Raw genomic sequence first — 21,468 nt, 5'->3', positions numbered from 1 at the left:
TCAAGTCTCAAATAGACAAAGGAAGACATTTGGAATCCTTGGAGACAATGACAAAAACATCATCAAATAAAGGAAGCTTGTCAAGCTTTCCCCAGGGTTCCTACGCAGTATGGAAAACCTGGAAAAGTATGGAATTTGATTTTAGTAATTTCCAGGTCTGGATAAGTATGGAAAAAAGAAACAAGGGTATGGAGAAATGTTTGTGTTTCCAGACTATTGCATTTGCAGTACTAATTACTTCACTCAGGTCATAATGAACCATTCCTACTGTTGTGTAGCTTAACTGTCAGTCCCCATCGTCAAGATACAACTATGCTACAACTAAGATACAACTAAAAATGGCCCAGCTAAATGGACGAATATTAAGTGTCATTTTTTAATTCACTTCAGTTGTCCATACCTTTGTTTTCACCGAGTTATCCAAACCAGAAGTGGCCGCAATGTCGAGAATATGGTCTGAAAAATCTACAGAGAAGTTTGGAAATTTGAATATGGAAAAAGTATGGAATTTTCAAATGGAAAATGTGTAGGAACCCTGTTTCCCTCTGTCAGGTTATACTTATATTTTGAGACTGTGTTTTGACTGTATTCATTAGACGGTGAACAGCCAACAGTCCTAATGAGAGTAAGGAGAGCTCTCCACCAGCGCCTGTTTGACTGGTCTCAGCAGAGGCAGAAGCAGAGACAAGGGAGGATGGCAGAGCCAATCTTGGGCTAAGTGGAGATCCTGGATGTGGAGAGGGAAATTGGTTTTGTGTGGAGGGGGAAGCTGATGGATCGTTCACTGGCCCTCTCGCCACGTTGAGGGCCTTGTTTATGCCTTTCATAATGATTTTTTATGAGCTGTGGATTGCTGTTTATAGGAAAATACACTTTAGCTGGAATAGATGTAATCTAGAATTCACCATTTTTAAAGAAGAGTTATTGGTTGGCGTTCAAAAAGCTGCTCTTCAAGAGTCCTCAGCACACAGCAGAAAAAGTGTCCATCATTAGTTCTGCAAGGAGAGCTGATAGTGGAGACAGAGGGGAGAACTGGTCCTGATCTGGCCCGAATGAGGCTCAGATTCGGCTGCTACCAGAACTAACCACGGCACTGTGGTGCTTCACATGATTCTCTGTATGCTTCAATGACATTGGCCACCTCAGGACACTTACTGGGTAACATTCACTTACTGCTGGGTGCCGTTGGGGCTTGGGGTGGTGGTGGTGGAGGGTGTTAGGACGATTCTAAGGCCCAGCACTGACAGGGGGGCCCCAGAGAACAATTATATATCATCATCAAGTAGGCTAAATAATGTAGTCAAAATTATTTGTTTAAGTTAAAACAAAATGTGTTATAAACTATACAAATCCATGGTTCTACGTCATTGTTGGCAAAATGGTCATGACAGCCTTGATATTTCACCCCTGGTCACCTTCTATCAGAGGTGGGAGTAAGTCACACATGTGCAAGTCACAAGCAAGTCTCAAGTCTTAACCTTCAAGTCTCAAGCAAGTCCAAGTCATTTTTTGTGACAGTCAAGCAAGTCAAGTCAAGTCATAGCTTGGGTCAAGCAAGTCAAGTCAAGGCATAGCCAAATCATTCAAATTCATGATGATTTACCCACGTTTTCATTTTAAAATAAGCTACAATAGGCTAGTTATGAATTGCTGGAGTTTTATTTGTAACAAACTCAAACTCAAAAATTCAAGCCACATAGGCCCTACATCTGAACGGAATAAGATGAAATGTATACGAATAATAATAAATGTATTTCAAGTAGACCTATTATAAAATAGCCTATTATTGTTTCAATATGCCTCAAATATTAGGTAAGCTACATCAAATCATGAAAATATATTCAAACAGTTCAAGTTACACCTGTAACCTACTGACCTGTCACATCTCCAGGGACCCAATAATGTTGAAAAAGTGAACTAATCAATCAATTAAACGCTGCCGCCGACGTCACTGCCAATCTTTGACAAGCACAATGGGTTTTAGGACCGTCTATACTATATATCATATTATACATAGCCTAAGCATGTGAACTACTTTTCTATGCTGATTGCTGGCAGTTTGCTAGGCCTACTTACTGTTGTTAGCCTACTAGGCTACTAGGCAGTAACAGGGACGTGTTTAAAAGGGAGGGAGAAAGAGAGGCGCTTACTTTAGGTTACATTGGCAACATTTTCGCTAGCATATCAAGATTAAATCTAGACAAGAAAATGTTTCACTTTGCCATTTTACACATTTTAACCTAATATGGCGTTAACTTAGCCTAGAAATCTAGACGCACCCTAGCGGCAGCAAATTACATTTGCTTCCAGGGCTAGTCTAGCAACTCTCCGTTGGCTTGTGAGCTTGAAAAATTAAACTTCTATCAGGCCAATCAAATCGTGTATAGAGTCGTTAGGCGGGCTTAACATAATGATTAGGCAGAGTTGCAACGGTTTGGCTTGAATTCCCTGCTACTTGAAAACAAAGAAGATGGATGTTGCTTTTGGCTAACAGTGTGACACGAGTTAAGCTTGTTTTAAGTTGGCAAAAGTTTGAACTAGCCAACTAGCTCCGCTGGTGGGAAAACGCATGGGACTCAGTGCTGTCCTATTGCGTGCAGAGGGAATTTGAAAGACAACCGATTATCCCGCCCCTCGGACTGAGCACTGCGAACGGTGAGTGCCCAGACTGTACATTTTAATGTGGGTCTGGCTTGTCAGGCTAGCGTTAACTACAAAGCATAATAGATTCAAAGCCAACTCTTAACATGCCTCAAATTTGACAATAGGCTAGGTTTCTGACACGACTAACTTCTGACAGATGAAAATCAACGTGGTGGTGGTTACATGTATGTCGCTAATTTGCGCACTTGCAGACTGCTGTTCATTTCTCCTTTCGAGTCCCCCATGTCTGTCTTCTATAAATTATTTGAATATAATAAGCTGTGTAGGTTTTCTTCAGACCTAATAGGCTGTATTGTTATATGCTGTATATGCTATAATGTATTAAATTATGTTTGTTTTTTTTATGTTCAATTAGTTTCTACAAAATTGAAAAACTGAAGTCATCATTTAAAGCGTTATTTTTCAAAAAATAATAAAATAACTAAAAATAAAAAAAAAATTCCACAGGGCCCAAAATTTCTAGTGGCGCCCTTGACTTACTGGGTTATTAGCATCAGTACTGTAACACCTTACAATGCAATCTGAGTGTATACTGTAGGTATAGTTGTGGATATGGTGACACCCACTAAGATATGATTCAGTCCCTACCTTCCCAGTTCCACTCTGATTGCAGATAAACTACTACACCTCATACATACTGTATCCATTAATACTAAGCAGGGAATATGTGTATGACATCTAGAGGTGTTTTTCATAACCCTGCACATCACAAGGCACGAGGATGTGGAATATCTATGAGAAGAACAGGACTTACCATGTGAGTTCCCCCACCCCTCCCCCACATGTTCCTTGCAGGCCTGGAAGATTTACACACACAGACACACACGCACGCCCGCACGCACGCAAACACACACACACACACACACACACACACACACACACACACACACTCACCCAAGGCCATAAAAAGGATCAAATCATTCCATTCTTAGAGTGCGGATCGGCCTGTGTTCTGGATTGTTCTGGCTCGGGAGAAGTCCACACGTCTACTGGGCCACTTGAGGGCCTCGTCGGCCCTGCGTGAGTCCGCTGACCGCTGGGATTCCCCCTCTGTCTGCTCCTCTGCAGTCCTTTGCCTTTGATGATGAGATCTGTAAAAGAGCAGGCCTGTGGTGGATGGTGTGGTGAAAGCAGAACCTAAGGTTAGAGCAGGGCCAGGGCTCTGCTGAAAGTGTGTGTGTGTGTGTGTGTGTGTGTCTGTGTGTGTGTGTGTGTGTGTGTGTGTGTGTGTGTGTGAGAATTGGCGCGTCAAGACTGTCCTGCAGGGCTCTGTGAGTTCGTCTGATGTTGACACAGAGTGACGGCAGACGTGGAAATGTCCCTGCTCAGCACACAGATTCACTCTTTCTTTTTTTCCTGCAGCTCCTCTTAAAGACTGTGTGTGTGTGTGTGTGTGTGTGTGTGTGTGAGTGTGTGTGTGTGTGTGTGTGTGTGTGTGTATGTGTGTGTGTGTGTGTGTGTGCGTGCGTGTGCGTGTGTGTATGTGAAAATCTCTCCAAGTGTCAAAGCTTCACGAGAGAACGCCTCTCGCCTAGAAAGATCTCACGTCTGCTGGAGAATGCCACGGATCCTATCCTCTGGCTGTTCCCTCTCCAAATAAGCGGGGCCTGTGATCCTCACTCTGTTGTGCGATGCTACCTGTGAGGGAACAGGCTAAGAGGAGCCTTCTGCAGATCTAACACAACAAAAAGAGGAGACCTACACATTCAACGCATTGTTTACGTTCAGCTGTGAGCATGTGCAGAAAGCCTGCGAGGTATAGTGGCTGCCTCTCCTGCCCCCCAAAAGGGTTTGATTATCATTCAAGCAGCGGCCACGTCAAGAGCAGATTAATTCTAGCCGATGAATGAATGAAAATTGCTATTAGGGACAGGTCCCTGTGAAGGACAAAAGGAGCGGCTCCACTCTGAAAGAGGCAAATGCATGTGGGAAAGACGTCGCTCTTGACTGGCGCCGCGGTGCTGTCATATTCAAATATTCATCGGCAAGGAGGACCAGGTGCCGCCGACAGGAAGCAGCGTAATTGCATCACTTTGTCTTCCTGTGATGCAGTCACCGGACGGCCGCGCTGACACTCCAGCGCTCCGCATTACAATCGCATCGGCCGAGATAACTATTAAAATGCAAAATCGCCAAGACGAGCAGCCATCTTGTGCCCAAGTCCTCTTTCTCTCTCTCTCTCTTTCTTTCTCTCTCTCTTTTCTCCTTTTTTGATGAAGCACCCAGCCCCCCAGAGCTGAACATCACAAATGGCTGCTCTCTCTGGGGCCTGCACCGGTGTGGTGTGCGATGCCGAGGTATGGTGTGGTGTGGTGTGGTGTGGTGCCTTGCGACTCGACTGGCTCCAGCACAATAAATCACTGATGGGTAAAGGGTTTTTAATGCAGCGCTCAGCGCGGCACAGCCTCCATTTTCTGTCACAGTGCAATAAAAGATGAGAGCCCCTGGGGGAATTCTCGCCCCTGCGCCGCCTCGCTCAGCCCCTGGGTCATGCTATGGTGCCTCTCAATGGATAAATACATAAATACATGAAGAAGCGCTGCAACACACCACACCACACCACACCATACCACGCAGTCATCCAGCCTCCCGAGGAGGAATATGCAACAGCACATTGTCATCGGCAAACAAACATCACACAGATGCTGTATACGCTCTCTTTACTTGCATGGAAACATGTTATTCTAGTGCATCTCTTATGTCCAAAGGCAAAAAGCAGTGCAGAGATATTAAAATACTGTTTTCCCCCCCTATAATAAAATATGATATATTTGTATCACTCCACCTATGATAACGCATCAGATTTCATATAACGGTGGCAATGTTTGAAATTCTGTTCTTTGCATTTTGCCATGTTTTAAATAAATATGTATTTATTTTTTACATGACTTTCAAAGAGAGTTCAGCTGGAGTGCAAATTGAAAAGAAGTTTCTGCAGCATTGTAATGCCATGGGATTGAGGCTCCTTCAGACACACACCTGGAGAGACTGTGCCGGAGTGTGAGTGTGTGTGTGTGTGTGTGTGTGTGTGTGTGTGTGTGTGTTTGTGTGTGTGTGTGTGTGCCTCGTTCAAACACTGAAGCCACAGCTGGGTTGCATCCAAAGCAATCAGGCAGAGAATATCAAGGGCAAGCCTTCTTCCCACCTTCGCAATATCACAACATGCTGAAAAGCAAGGATATGCCCCACCAGTATTTGCTGGGCTGCAGGAAAAAAACAGAAATGTGGCATAAGACTGATGTGTTGCTTTATTGATATGTATTAGATAGGTGTAAAGGTAAGACTGTACCAGAGGGTGTGGAGGCTTCCTAAGAAACCAAGGCGTGGATTATATCTCACTGATATGGCAAAATGTCTGACTATTTGGATGGATATGAGCAGGATGTGCACATTAATCCACAGCCCTGTTCCCGTTCCGTAAAAAGGTAATGCCAGTCAAACACAGCATTAAGGAGAGCGCCTCTCTCTGTTTTCAAGCCAACTTGTGCTGTCATTTATCTAGTTAGGCCAGCTTGATCCCTGGCAATCATCACAGAGTGAACAGTAATAAAGAAAGAGGTTGTAGGGAGAATCTCTGTGAATCTTGTTTTGTAATGCGGCAAAATTTAAAATCTATTCTGAGGGAATTTGTATGAAAGAATCAATTTCCTTCTCTGCTCAAACTGATGGGAGACTTGAATGTTTCTTTTTTTGTATCTGCATGTGTGTGTGTGTGTGTGTGTGTGTGTGGAATTTGCAAACAGAACACATTCTGTAGCGCAGGTTAATCTTTGCAGACATGTTTGGTTCACTGATTTCCAACAGGAGTTCAGATGGGCACCTTTGCAGTATGGTTTCCATGGCAACGGGGTAAAAATGATTTCTCTCGGCTAGCTGAAGATTCTGCGCTAAAATGCACATCTACATTGTCATTATATTTCAGGTGCATGGTAGATTGGATTTTTTTTCTCTCTGAGGCTTGCTGTGAACAGCCAGGCACAGTGTCATTAAATGTGGCATAGTGCTGTTTGATGCCTTACATTATGCTACACTTAAGCTACTTTAAGCATTTAAAGGGTGCTTGCTTTCACTCTGTTGTTGCAATCATCATTCGTCAAAAGCCATTGCTGATTATCCACACAAGGAAATATATTTGACCTTGAATTGTGACAGGCACTTCCGATGTAAAAAAACCAAAAAAAACAACAAAAATAAAAAACAGTCTTCCTGCACAGTATATTTGAAACCAAATCAAATGCGTGTGTACATGTTTTCATTTCTTCATATTTATGAAATGCAAACATTTTTATTAAAATTATTGGAGTTAAAATTATATGAAGCATGTCAAGATATTGGGATGTGTATTGATATACATTTTATTATTGCATTCATTTCCAAAATGCAGGTGAATCCATTTTCTGTTGTGGTGTAAAATGATCTAAGGGGAGTCATGAGGTTAGTCTGAGTATTGTGACTGTGTGCAATAACACATAAGTGACTTTTTGTTGTGTACCAGACAATACCTCGCCTTCCTGCATGAATATCATTAATGCCCGCGTTTCGACCAGCATCTTTAGACAAACACACGCAACATTCTTCCATGTGCACGGTTTCAATCAAGATTTGCAGAAGTTATCAAAACTTTAAAAGCACTTTGATTCAAGCCCTAAGCTGCAGGAAATTCAAGGGCACATCTGGAAGGATGTCTGAAGATTATTTGCAATTTTGTATGTATTAGACATCAATGAGGGGAGCGCTCCATTCCTGGATGGAACCCGCTTCACCTCAGGCTCGTTACAGAGCAGACGGGAGCCTAATCCCCGGGTAATTCCCCGTCGTCGTTCGCAGACTCTCCCCGCGACTCTTCCATGGCGGGCCTCAGCCAATAGGAGAGCGGGACGAGGAGGCGCGCAGGTATTGGCCACTTGGCCCTCGCGGGCATGCGGTGCAGACTGGTGCTTTGTGCTGCATCTCCACAGGGGCCGGTGGGGGCCAGCTATCGCACACACGCTCCCCATAACCACCCCCCCCACACACACACACACACTCACTATCCTCCTCCTCCTCTTCCTCAGAGCCATCAAGGCAGATAATGCCCTCCCAACCCAACCGGCTGTTGTTTGCATCATATGAGATGCACAGTGCTTAACTACAAGTAAGAGGTTATGGTTTAGAGCTCAAATTATAGTGCAATCCTTTATAAAAGGTCTTTGGTGTGTGTGTGTGTTCTGTTGAAAGCTCTTGACCTGATAATCATGCACATGAGCAGGGATATTTTCCATGGATGAGGGGCATTTTTCCAAGAAATTACAGTGGCAGTTATATGTCATGAAGGATGTCATGTTTTTAAATGTGGATAGACAAGAGAAGAAAAGTTGGTTTAAGTTTCCTCTTTTCTTTTTTTTAAATGAAGGCATTGATTGTCCTCACAAACTGCTCAGGGTGAAAAATGCTGAGATAATTGGCACAGAGGTTGTCTGGAGCTCATGAACTTAAACCCAACTATGTAAAAGGAGAATAATGTTAACCTAATTACATTGGCCTAATGGTCATTTTTGCATTCTTCACTTTTACAAATAACACAACGCTACCCACACTCACACCCACACACTCTACTCTCTCACACACACAGGCACAGATACAGACACAGACACACACACACACTACGATAAGAGTCAGATGATCTCAGACAGAGCAGCTTCCTCTGTATTCAGCAAACAGGAGACCTACAGTATAAAGCCAAGTTGCTGAGATAACTCTACATCTCTTTCCAGTAAGCCCTGGGCAATAATTACCTGATGCCCACACACAGTGCACAGGCACAAAAGGTAAGCATTTACATTACTCCTGCTAAAATACACCTTTTTACTTTTAACACTGTTAATCAGGGAAATCAAGGCCCCACATCAAAGAATCAGGAATGTGGAATATAATGAACAAAAATCACCCCTTGGAGTGGGAATCCTTGCTCACCGTGCATACGTACAGTAATAACCCTCTCTCCACGTATTCATATGAAAGACGCGGGGGCAATTTACTGAACTAAATGGTGTCAGGCTGGGCAGATTACATAGCCAAAGGGACGCCATGCTGTAGAGAACAAATGAGATTCAGGAGATAGAACAGCAGAGACGGAGAAATGCTTTCAAAAGGAGGGAAAATCTGTAGGTAAGCTGCTGCTGTAAGCCGCAAGGAAATTATTCCTCAGCACGCATAAATACCAGGTCAGTTAGCCGACATACTGCGTGTGGGCAGTGTAGGCTAATTTTCTTTGAGTAATGCACCACCACCCTCATCCATACACTAAACCTCTTTTCATGGCGTACTGGCATATGTGTTATATATGTTGCCTATATGTGTTATACAGATTGCATACTGCTTCATGGTGTATAGTAATAGTTCACCTCGTATGAGGGTGAAGGGGGTGAGCCATGGAACATGTTTTCTTTTCTTTAAACATCATCTCATCTTCAACTGCTTAATGATCCTATTTTAATAAATATATGCAACAGATTAATGTAAAGTGCAACACTTCATTTGCTACAGCTTAATCTTCAGAAGTGTTTTTGTGGTTTAAGGGAAAAGACTGAGATTTATTAGTAAAGTAAATGTCCTGTCACATTAGAGTAATCCCTGAATCATCTGCAATTTGTAGAGGGAAAAAGCATATGCTATATATGGCAATGGTATCTGGTTTTAAAAAGAACATAAAAGCCTGTTGAAATATGTTCATAATCCTCAGAACAAAAACTCAGGATCCTATATATCATCCTTGAGCATTTGTTACCATCCCCATAGTCACATCTCGCAACCCTATTGTGTGAAATCATGTGATGCCAGGCGGCCTGCATCTGACCACACAGCCGACATCAGCGTACCGGGTGCATGCCAGTGAGCGCAAATCGAGTCCCTTGCAATTCCGAGTGAATATTCGCTTTGTCAAACAAATTCCGACAGCGATTACAAAGAGGCAGAAAAACCAACAAACCAAGAGGCCCATCACGCCTGGAGTTGTGATTGATTGCCTCCGCAGTCTGCAATTAAGTTGCCGTAATCAAAGAAAGGTAAGGCTTTCCAGTAGGCCAGAGCCCACTCGGGTGCATTTTGCCTGCGGCATGGCTCATTGGAGAAGGTTAACGCCAGAATAAATAACCATCTCAGCAGTCATTATTAGGATTAGTGCATAATATGCCTGAAAGTTGCATGGTCCTGCAAGGGGGTTTGTTACAGTTTACTGCGGTCTTAAGGCCAAAGGAGATTATGCCAGGATGTCTGTCAATCTTACCCCTTTCTCCCCCACAACCCCCCCCTCCCCACCCCCACAGAGCCGTGGCCTCTCCTTGATCTTGTGCAAATTTTGCTGTTGAGGAGAGAAACCAAGGATGAGCAGCAGGCGGGTGCTGTGATGATCATTCGGAGTTTATTTATTCCGTTTCTCCAACACCAGGAAAGTGAACAGTCTGCCTGAAATTTTAATGACGTGACACAAATTAGATGAACATCAAGTCCATACATTATGAGATTTTAATCAGCCACTGAGATCTTTTAAGCATGTTCTTATTTATAATTAAAATAAATGTAAAGCAACAAACATTCACATTATATTACATCTGTAAGATACACAGCACATACATTTGATTAGAAATACTGTACGATTTCTTCTTATATTTCAACTGTGTTGAACAAATACTAATTTTAGAAAGGCACAGATGGATCCATCATTTTTCCTAATCCTGCCGCATATCCATCAGCTCCACCGGAAGCCTTACCGGCTCCACAACACTGACCTCTGCCCCACACCTGGGGCAGGTAAAGTATATGTCCGCGATGGTGTGTCCCTTGATGCAGTAGTAGCAGAATACATGGCCACAGCCGATGGAGTGAGGCATTGTGGGCCACTCCCCACACAGGCCGCACTCTTTGCAGTTGGCCGACTCGGAGGCATCGCTGTCGTCGGCGGCGGAGGAGGAGGAGGCGTTGGGAGGCGAGAAAAGGGCGAGCACAGCGGCTTTGAGCTTCCACATGTTCACCAGCGGCAGCAGGAAGATGAGGAACTCGGCGAAGCCGTGCCACAGCAGCTCGCGGTTGACGTAGTGGAAGGAGACGTCGCGCGGCGCCGCCTGGGGCTTGCTGAACTCGGCCCGCAACCCCAGCGCCCTCTCCGCCAGCGTGGGGTAGCTGCCACGCCGCAGGAACTGCAAGAAGTTCAGCAGGCTGGCGGCCCTGGCCAGCCCGGTGAGGAGCTCCAGTGCGCGGCGGCCTGCGCGCGCGTACGAGTCGGCGGGGAGCCGCAGGAAGAGCGAGTGCGAGCGCTCTCGCAGCCAGCGCTCCCCCACCGTGCACAGCGCCAGGCCCAGCTTCTGCCGCCGGCTCATGGGCCGGTAGCGGCGCGCTCCGGAGGCGGCGTCACGGTAGCGGATGCTGAGCAGCGTCTGGCCCGCCGTGGCGCTCTGGGAGTAGACGGTGAAGCGCCACAGCAGCAGCTGGAGCAGAGCTTTGAGCTCGGGCTCAAAAGGGGTTAAAAGGCCTGGCTTGAAGTGCTGGAAACACTGGCTGAACTGTGACCAAACGAGCTGTTCCAAGGCACCATCCAGTTCAAAAGCATCCAGCTGACTTATTCTCAAAACCCGCGTTGCCGGCTCGGAAGGCTCCCCGGTGCCGGGCGCCTCACCTCCAGCGTCCGCTACAAGCACAAGAAGAGAAATTTTATGCGCTTTTGCATTTCAGTCGAAATCACTTTTCACATGTAAAGCCCATAAGAAATTCCCTTTTAGCGGTGCAGGGTGCTGAGGCACAGGAGGTCTTAGACTGTTCCCTCTGGAGATTCTGGACGTGGACAAATCACATCACAGGAGATTATCCAACCAGCACAGGCTTGGCACTACAGTAAACATCCGCCATGTGGAACTACTTTAGTTTGACGGGCTTTTATACAGGATCTAAGAACTGTGACGTTTGGCAATTTGTCATGGACTACGTTTCTATCACACTAACTTTATCTCTTCAAATGCAACTGTTAAAAAAAGGAAGGGCCACTGCAAATGGTGACCAGCCTCTAGAACGTTTGTGTGACTGTGGATAGGATTTGGACAATCCCCAGAAAATTTTATTTATTTATTTTTATTTATTTATTTACATCAAATAATCACAAGCCCCCTGAAGTATTAAAATACAGACCATTGTCGACACATGCCAAATATACATACTATTTGGCAGGAGCACATGTGAATAATGTATCAATACAGTACATCCCTATGCAATGCGAGTCAGTGCCACAAAGTCAATACATATCCTCTCTTCACATAAATATGAAATGACATGCATTGCATTTGCAGTTTCCAGTCTTCTGCCTCAAAGTTTGTCTAATGTGTTTGACCACAAGGCTCTCTCTTCACAGTGGAGGGAAAATATCCCTGTACAGCCCTCTCTGCCCGAGCAGGTACGCACTGATACAGCACCCGTCCACTCAGGGAATCCAGCCGCTTGACATTCTCTTCAAAGCCTTTATTGAGCAGTTTACAAGTTATGAATGAATATGTTTTATTTGAGAGCATACTATTGACAGCGACCTATCAATAGTAATGTGACTATTGTCAGGAGACTGTCGATATTAATGTAATTATGATTAAGAGGATCACATAGATGTTAGCTGGGGCAAGTAACATCTCCTACCGGACTGCTATCAATACTGGGATTACTATTGACATGTTCCTTCAGTCCCGCACAACTTGCCAAATACATAACAACTAGACACTTCTGTCAATGTCTGCTGCCTATAGAAATTACGTACTTAAATTTACAGGGCTTTAACCGGAGAACTGGAAATCCATGGTTCTTATGTAATAATCAAAATGTGCAATCAATGGTGCTGTTTACTCCCGTTGTAAACACAAGAGTTGCTGTTTGCATACAGCCCAGCCGTGTGTGGGTCATACCGAGGCTCCTGCCCAGCAGCGGTGACTCACTGTCCTCATCATCGCATTTATCACAACGGGGAGAATGGAGGGCCATGGGAAAAGTACTGCAGGGGGAATCAAGACTATATATATTTAAAGGATGATGACTCTAAACAGAAATTACCAAAATTGTCCCTGGGCCTTTAAGAGAGGTTGCACTGTGAAATATTAGTCAAGACAGGAAATTTGATGGATTGTCAAATATCAGTCAGCAGTCACACTTCTTTGTATGGTTGTTTGTGTGTGTGTTTGTATGTGACAGCTCATATTTGAAATATGCAACACTCTGCTTTGAATACACAATTTAACACACAGAAAACCGTTCTGACTGTACTGTTACTTTGCAGTTTTGTTAAAGCTGCTGTTAATAAAACAAATACGATTTTAGAACTGATACTGTAAGCAAAAGAATGACTCTTTGTAATATATTTACAATTTAAATGTGATTTATGATAAAACTCTCTTTCTTTTGCTCTTTCGTCTGGCTGAAATAAACCATATAGTCCTATAGACTTATGCCCTTCTGTTTTACACTGCATATTCTCATACAACTGAGGGAGGGGGGTGGGAGTCATTTAAACTGAAAACCAAATCCAATCCAAAACAAAAGCCACCAACCCCCCAAAACTGCTGAATGCGGTGCAAATGGATACCTCTCCTGTCTCCACAAAATGGATGAGGAAGACCCATTGGGATACACCAGACAAAGCCGAGGCCTTGACAACTGCCGCTAAGTGACAAATGACTGACAACAGCGCAGTCCATAAGCCAGCATCCTCTTTCCAAGCAGTCTGCTGCGGGCGAGGGGCCGGCAAGTCTCCTGCTGATAAGCACAGTAACAGTGCGACCTTGGCTCTGCCGTGACAATAAGATGGGGCGGAGAATTCCTGCAGCAAGACGACGACTACTTAGAATTCGCTTAGAGCTGAGGATGGGGGGTGGAGCGGTAGTGGGCCCTAGGCTTCCTTGACCTTGAATTTTGCCCAACTGCCACCCCAAAGCCCCATGCACCTTTAGGGAAGGTGAGGCGATCTTTGGTTTGTTTGTTCGTCTGCCTCCTGTGTGTGTTTGTCAGCCCCTGGGGTCAAAGTGTGACTGTATCTGGTCTACTACCGTAACGGCTATTATCACCGTAGCTCATTTAAACTTTACGTCAGCCTGGGTGTTATCCATACAGATCCCCATCTGTGGAAAGGCGGCCACCACAATGACAACTTGAATCATTCATTTCAGATGACACCACACAGGCCTACAGGACAGGGCTATGTGTCTATATTTCTGTGAAACATATTCAGCACCTAAACCACAGCGACTAAGTGTTCTATTTTTCTTTTAATTGAATGCTATGAAATAATGTAGTCCTTTCTCACTCTTTTTTCCCTGAAAGAAAATGCACCCTTTAGTTTTAGAGTTTTAGTAGCTCTTATTTTAGCTCGACGAATGAACACTGATGAGATCATCCATTTTTTAGCTTTAAGAGTTATGCCATCCTAAGAAGGGATGCAAAAGGAATCTAACATTGTTCACTTCATGGGCAGACTAATTGTTATACGTCTGTCTCATAAAAAATGCATGCATGAGAGTACACTGGGGGTCCTAAGCTTTTGCACGCTAATGCTTTATCAAGGCAAACCTATTTCCCTAATCACCAAAAAAACTCATAGCGCATAGTGTATGGTCTAAAGTTAGTGTCAGAAAAAAAGCATCTTTTAAAGCAAGCTGACAAAAGATATAAGCTTTGCCTAATCTAGTTTGTGTAGAAAGTAAGCTTAAATAATTTAACAGAATTAATTGATTTGGAGTGTGAAGGTGGAAGATGCAAAGTCTGTAAGCAATAAGTGCACGAGGTTTGCAGGAAAACAACTTAAAAACTCATGAAACTTTAACAAACAGAAGCAGCGCGCTGAATGACTAAAACGAAAAGTTAGGCTAATAAATTAGAAAACCGTGAGGCACTATCTTAAGGGCATAATGTGTGCACTGAAGCCTTCTACCATCCGTCTAAAAAGGCACATCTGTAACTGCAGGCCTTGTCTACATATTAATTTCAAACATTAGTCAGACTCATGCAAATTTTAACGCTAGGTGAAGTCCTAAAACACCCATGATGACTGCCCTAAAGGTGTAAGAGACATGTGACATATAGCCTCGGCCTAGCTCCGTTTACACCGTAGGCCTATAGGTAAGACTATCTATCTGAAATAAACAAACCATTCATATGATTACCGGTAAGAATAAAAAAAAAAATTAGGAAACCTGCATTCAACTTAAGAATGAGGCCAGACATGAGGTCTGCTTTTGCATACCCACTCACATGTTTGCTTACCCCCAGGTTTTACAGAGGGGAAACAATGAATGCAGGGTTACTGGAATGTATTAATAACAAAAGGCAGAAACGTCATTTGAATGAACTTTCTCTGTCAGTAAAAAATACTTTCATGGCATATTATTTGGTTTTGATGTGTATGCATAGTGTTCTGTTATAGGATATTCCATTACCAAAAATAAGCATGCATGTAAAACATGACAAATCTCAATGTCTCTTGCATATGCATAGCAATGTTGTTCCCGATTTGGCATAAAAACCCCAGTCCAATCCCTTAAATACTGCTTTTGGAGAAATCTATAAACAACCATTTGACTCAGGCCAGAGCTCATACTCCACACTGACTTCATAGAACCTTTTTTTAAATCCTGTCATGTGCTATGGACCACAAGGCCCAATCATATAATTTCTCTTGCCATCAACAACCCTGATTCTTAATTCTAAAAGTCCATACAGTCGTCATTTAAAAGGAGAAAAAAAAATCCCAAATCTCCCCCATTTTATAATAAGGCAGGGCATTACATGATAATCAGAGTCTGGATTAAGCCTGAGTAAACGCAAGTTGCTCATAGACTGGAAAGGGGAGATAAAGGACAAAAATAAAGGACAAAAATATCTAGAAATCAATAAAATCACAAGGCTGCATTGGTTCAGTCATGGGAGTCAAGGTGACTGTAAAATACTCCATTCGTGTGGTCTTGGCTATCAAATCTTGATATTAGCTAAAATAATACAATTTGCAATCGTTTTCATTTACAGGTTGGACGTAAAATATACTAAACGTCGAACTGGAGTTGTGCTACATAGCCTACAGCCTCCGTCGATTTGGTTCGGATTCCAGGCAACAGAGAAGACTGGGGCTAGACTATGGCACTTCACTGAAAATTGCAATCTGTCGTCAATGTAAGGCAATGGAGAGAGCCCAGTCTTTCAACAAATAACCTAACGATGTTTAGTCTATTTTAATACGCTGCTGTGTACCGTCAATGCACCAACTTCAACGTTGCCAACGCTGTCGATCAAAAATCTGCATGCATGGTTTAGAACGTGTGTTGTGGCGTATCACTTCCAGCAATTGCGTTAAAGCTTCAAATTGAAATAAAATGGAGGAAAACTACAGATATTTACCCATTTACACAGTTGATGAATTAAATGTCACCTCGCTTGAAAAGCACTCGACATTTCCGGATTCTCTCACGGTTGGCCACTCCTTGAAGAGCAAAGTACCAATCGCAAATTGCTTCATTTCCGAACTCATCATCAGACATAGCCTATCACGCGGTGTAGCGCTAATCATATGATTCAGAGAGGCAAAGACGAAAATCTGTGCGGTACAAATCGCGGGGTGGAGCATTTCGTTTGTTTACCACAACTCAACCAAACTATCTACGCTGACGTCGGTTAATTTTAACCAATAGGATTTGTTGATATTGGGGCACACATGTTATTCCAACCAGTACAGTTTTGCAGAGGGCGGGCTCAGCAAAGCTAGCATCGTCACATGCCTTCTGCTGGCTAGTTACCATTTACCTCGTTTCTACAACAATCCACCCAACCGTCCACCTGTTACTGAGAAGTCTTGATTTTAAGCAGTTCGCTATGAAAGTAGTTACATCAGTGTATTCCTGTTCTTGTGCTCAGAAGTAGGAAAGTTGTTGCAAGAATAGCCGCGATGAAAGAGTATATGTATCTATAAGAACCTGAAATGCAGGATAATTAAAAAAAATATTCTGTCAGGTCTGATATTTCCAGTCACTAAGCTCATTGACGATAACGTTAACGTTAGAAGCTAGCTTGCTAGCGTTAGGCACATACCGTTGTTGAATGAGTGAAAGGGGTTTCTTGGACAGCATTTGACATTTGTATGTAATATGTTGATTCAATTATTTTTCCTATAAGCAATGAGGTGCAACCCATTTAGAGTAATTAGGTTTTACGTCCCAGTCAACTCACGGACAGATATCTAACAGTTGTTAACGTTAACTATAACGTTACTATTGAATATAGGTAAACAAACAATCTTGTCTTAAAATGACCGAGAAAAGCAGACGAGATGTTCAGTTTCAAGGTAACTCAACGTGGGCACAGGACCAAAGTGATGCTCAGGGACACAGAGCTCAAGAGATACCTTGTTCTGTGACAAAAAATGTGAAAGGTATTTTTGAGGAATTCAAAAACCTTTATGAAGAGAGGCTGCGACGTCTCAAATCTGGCACAGAAAGCTGCACAGAAGACATGTTGCAGGTAGGTGCTATGCAATGTATCAATAGTGATATAGGCTCTTTGTGCTATGCACCCCCTTGCAATATTAACGCTACTGTGTACCAAACACGAGGACACCTCTGAATTGAACTTCCTTAGAATGACAAAATAGCCCCCTACAATTAAGTTACTGTACTCTATTTTCCCTCAAGTCCTCCCCTACCTACACATTGACATTGATATATAGAAACATTTTAGACAGAAAGTGAACAGTTCAAAAATATGCTGTAGAGGAGTACCATGCACATAATAACAGTAATGTAATATTGTCCCACTGAGACCCTGTGCATGCATGGGCTAGTAAATTACATTAGGATTCCATCTCAAAGCAGAGAAAACAGTTGCAGCCAGTCAGGCATAAAAAGCCTCTAATAATTTAAATGATCATGTGAGGGCATTTAGACTGAAATCCAGGAGGTGGACATCAAACAAGCATAACAAGGTTTTGGACAAAGTGGTCAACCAGTCCACTGCTACACTGTACTTTATAAGGTTAGCCCAAAGAGCCCATTATGCACAGGTTGTCATATCGAGTTCTCTGATTTTCCTTTTGCATGTGAATAATGTAATCGGAAAAATAGAAGTTATGTTACCTTTCTTTATTTTGTATTCCATCTACTTTTAGAGCTGCAGTAAATGCAATATATATGACGCGCTAACCAAGTACTTGTCAGAAGTTTACAAAGAAACCTCTCTGTTATTTGACCTTTAATATAAGATGGATTTGCTTGCGTTTTTAAAACAGTTCTCTCCCCTGTTCTATCCTGCCCCTTGGCTGCTATGCCCCAGAACATCACCTGCTTTAGTGTAATTTGACATACATACTAGAGCCCTGTTTCCTGACTTTAAATGTGTGATTGGTTAAAGGCAGGCACCCGCAGAGAAGGCTGTGGCATAAGTCTGCAATGCTACTCCCATCCTGACTTACGGAAGCTTTTGTCCACATGAAAATACACTTTGGAGCACATTTAACACCACACTTACATGGGGGAGTTGAATGCAATAATATCAATTAAAGCAACACCAAATAACTTTCCCTCTGTCGCACGCATGCTATTTGTTTATCCAGCACAGGCTTTGCAAATAACGATGTCCACAGACAAGGTAGAATATTTTGCATGACTTATAAAAAGTACGATGTATTGCGACATCAGATGCAAGTCAAATTTGTAGTTTCTTATGTCTCATTCCATCGAACTACAGATCCGCTACCCGATCTGGCAAACTTACATAGTGCGGTTATAGCCAATAGAGGGCCGTGAAGCGAATGCAGAATTGCTGTTCACCCTGTTACGAGTTGATGAACCACTGAAACGATTTTGGAAACATTATTTTAAGGTATAAAAAAACTCTTTGGTGTTGCTTTAAATTGCCAGGATATTTGAAAATAATTGCAATCTGTATACATGGTGTTTGATGTGAACTAAGATTTGAAAATGAAAAATGAAATGTTTATCAGTGTTGTTATCTTTTGTATATTGTCACTATTACGTCTAACATCAATTCAAGTTTGGTGTGAGTGTTGCAAAACTTTGGGTCTCCTTTCTACAGAAGAAAGTCCGGATTTTTCAGTCCTATGTGAATGACCTATGTGACCAGAACCAGCTGTTGGTACAGACTGTTGAAGACCTGGAGAAAGAAAGCAGAGAGAGGGTTACCTCACTTGAGAGGGAGTTATGCATCTCTGATAAAACCATCAAGGTCCGCCTCATTTTATCCATCACTTTCAGTCTAAAACATACACCCTTTTCAGTAGTGTGTGGTAAGTTAGTAGTTGTAGTGTTGGCCTTTAGGAGTTGACCTAACTTTTTAGTAATTCAGTTGTAGTGTAGTAGTTTTAGTTGTGTATTTTTACATATAGTGTGTGCATGTTAGGTTACCTACAGTATAGTGATACTAAAAAGCAGTACTCACTAGCTCAGCAACCATGTTAACAGCCCTATTTCTGCCATTTTTCTGTGTGACTTAAACATGATTGCCTGAGGAAAGCATGTAGCCATCGAGGTATGCCTGAAGTGCACTCTGGTTAGGTATTTGAATTGAAGTAGGCTATTCATGGTTAATACCAGCACAAGTAGCATGCAGGCAAATGGATCCTAGCATAGTTCAGCACTCAAAAATATTGTTGTGCTACACAAGTAATTTCCCCCCCAGATTGTAGATCTCCACTGCAATCACTTGAATGAGTTTATAAATGACTTATTGCATATACAGAATCGATGCTACTTGTGCTTTTGCCCGGTCTGTGCCTTCTAATGGCCTTTATGGAGATCTGAACAGGTCTGAGGTGGCTATAGTTGGTTATAATGTCCCTGAGAAGGAAAGTCGTGATTTCCTCACCTCTCTTGAAGCAGAGGTTCGTTTCTTATTATGCACTCCAAGAGATTATTTTTTTATATGAGATGGTGGACTATGCAGGGCGTGATTTGGTATGAGATGGTGGACTATGCAGGGCTGTGTTTATTGTAGTGCTTTCAGAAATAGAGAGGAGAGAGGAAAAGAGCATGCTCATTTCTCAGCCAAGGCTGCTTATTTGCTGGATGGCCTCCTCCTCTCTCAGGTGTCTCCTAACACATGTGCACCTCAGGCCAGGCGAAGAGCATTCGACATCTTGATGAGAAAAAATGAGCGCAGAGACACAACACTAACCATGTAGTCTAACACTAACCATGAGACTTCTGTTCAGCATGTGTTCTGCATTAGGTCCACTCATCTCTGACTGTTATGTCTTTTGTTTCCATGGTCAAAGGTGTTTCTTTTTCTTCCAAACACCGTGCTCTCCCGTTTGTTCTTCGTGGGTGCGTGATCCAAGGTACTGTAGGCTATAGAAAATCAAAAAATTATCCCACTTCAAAATCGTTTCTTTTTGTTAATTTATTTTCACATTTAGCAGCAGGGGTAACAAACGTTTCGGACTTGCGGCCTTCGTCAGTACACTGATGAAGGCCGCAAGGCCGAAACGTTTGATACACACTGACGAAATGTTGAATACATGCTTGATACACACTGACGAAGGCCGCAAGGCCGAAATGTTTGTTACCCCTGCTGCTAAATGTGAAATTAATTAGCAAAAAGAAACGATTTTGAAGTGCGACCATTTTTTGTTTTTCTATAGCCTACAGTTCCTTGGATCACGCACCCACAAAGAACAAACAGGAGAGCACGGTGTTTGGAAGAAAAAGAAACACCTTTGACCATTTACGTGAAAATAAATGAGCAAAAAAAAAACGATTTTGGAGTGCTACCATTTTTTAAAAGTTTCCATGGTTTAAGGTGTTTCTTAACATAATGCCTACAATAAATATTAGAGTATTTTCCCATTCAGGATTTGCAGACCGCCTCCATGATCAGTTTTTCTTTCATTACTTCATTCATTCATTTTGAGCATGTATGCTGTCATTCTGTGTCTTACATATACAAATGCAATCTGCAAGAATTGTATGCTTGTCAAACGGCAAGAACATGTTGAAAACAAAGCCAACAGAGACATATATGAACAAGCCTTTAGGAGTAAGATAAGAGATACTGAAATGAGAGATCAGTGCAAAGCAAAGCATAATGCTATTAATTGTGAAGTTTATTTGTGGGACTACTTTATTTTTGTGTGCATTGCAGATGGAAAGTGTTTTATTATTAAGGGTTTTTAGAGTAATCAGCAGAATTAGAATGGACTGCTTTAGAGATATATGATACAGGCCTAGCTGTCCCTCGACTGGAGCAAGCATTGAAGTAATGAACGTAATGGGAGACTAAATTGATTCAGAACATTAAAAGCTCCTCAAAGTCCCTGTTAGCCAAAATTGGGACATTTGTTTAAAAAAAAAAAAACCTTGTATAGGTTAGAAAACTACTCCTGAAACATGCAGTATAGCATAGTCAGAAGACCAGCCCACAGCATTTGAGACCAAAGTATAACGCTCATTTTTTCATGATTTTAAAACCTAATTTAATATACTTGGCAATGTTTTTACTCATTCAGATTTTTCTGAGTGGTTTATGATACATTTTTGCTGTTGCATGACTAGCTCAGAGCACACATTTACTTTAGGTTTACAGGGACTTCTAGTGCCACTCAAAATGTAAAGATGCAGTAATTCAGTAATGTGAGAGGCATAATGTTCTGATTGAATGTTTATAATGCATCTCGCTGTTGCAGGGTCAGAAGATGACAATTATTTTTCAGGAGTGGGGGCATAAGCGATCTCCTTTTCTCTCCCTATATTACCAGTGATTATGGGTTTGCACTTAGGGAGCAAAAGTGTGGGAGAAATTCAGGTGAAA

The 21,468-nt window shown here is 42.5% G+C and overlaps 2 protein-coding genes and 1 long non-coding RNA gene across 10 annotated transcripts in view; 2 read left to right on the top strand and 1 right to left on the bottom strand.

The window, feature by feature from the left end:
- The first annotated feature begins 220 nt into the window (after window positions 1–220).
- LOC121688373 lies at window positions 221–5,971 on the top strand. The gene is made up of 3 exons (XR_006024569.1): window positions 221–537; window positions 4,962–4,966; window positions 5,959–5,971. It is a non-coding gene; the product is annotated as an uncharacterized LOC121688373 (long non-coding RNA).
- A 4,073-nt stretch (window positions 5,972–10,044) lies between these two features.
- pex2 (peroxisomal biogenesis factor 2) lies at window positions 10,045–16,269 on the bottom strand. Of its 2 annotated transcripts, none has more exons than XM_042067901.1 (2): window positions 16,090–16,269; window positions 10,045–11,326 (listed from the first exon to the last, which is right to left on the bottom strand). In XM_042067901.1, the coding sequence occupies exons 1-2, from the start codon at window positions 16,220–16,222 to the stop codon at window positions 10,371–10,373; spliced, it is 1,089 nt and encodes a 362-aa protein (XP_041923835.1). In that variant the 5' UTR covers window positions 16,223–16,269; the 3' UTR covers window positions 10,045–10,370. The 2 variants fall into 2 exon arrangements, with proteins under 2 accessions (XP_041923835.1, XP_041923836.1); XM_042067902.1 differs by having other exon boundaries at window positions 16,054–16,266.
- Window positions 16,270–16,467: 198 nt separating this feature from the next.
- Window positions 16,468–21,468, top strand: part of LOC121688371 (myosin heavy chain, striated muscle-like) — a 114,945-nt gene continuing 109,944 nt past the window's right edge. For 6 of the 7 annotated variants that reach the window (XM_042067894.1, XM_042067897.1, XM_042067895.1 and 3 more), the window contains exons 1-2: window positions 16,468–17,169; window positions 18,739–18,888. In XM_042067894.1, coding sequence (XP_041923828.1) covers window positions 16,957–17,169; window positions 18,739–18,888 — 363 coding nt within the window. In that variant the 5' untranslated portion in view covers window positions 16,468–16,956. Of the gene's footprint in view, window positions 17,170–18,738; window positions 18,889–21,217; window positions 21,463–21,468 lie in introns of those variants that run through there. The other variant, XM_042067898.1, reaches the window with a different exon arrangement.

Source organism: Alosa sapidissima, chromosome 17, assembly GCF_018492685.1.
Source record: "Alosa sapidissima isolate fAloSap1 chromosome 17, fAloSap1.pri, whole genome shotgun sequence".
NCBI lineage: Eukaryota > Metazoa > Chordata > Actinopteri > Clupeiformes > Clupeidae > Alosa > Alosa sapidissima.
Note: the sequence above shows the minus strand (reverse complement) of the source record. Positions and strands in the feature narration are given on the sequence as shown.

Bases quoted from the DNA above. Each gene is read 5' to 3' on its own strand.
- pex2 (XM_042067901.1), bottom strand. From the start codon at position 16,222: ATGATTAGCGCTACACCGCGTGATAGGCTATGTCTGATGATGAGTTCG. The intron at 11,327-16,089 runs GCGAGGTGACAT...TTGTGCTTGTAG, and splicing joins AAATGTCGAGTGCTTTTCAA to CGGACGCTGGAGGTGAGGCG.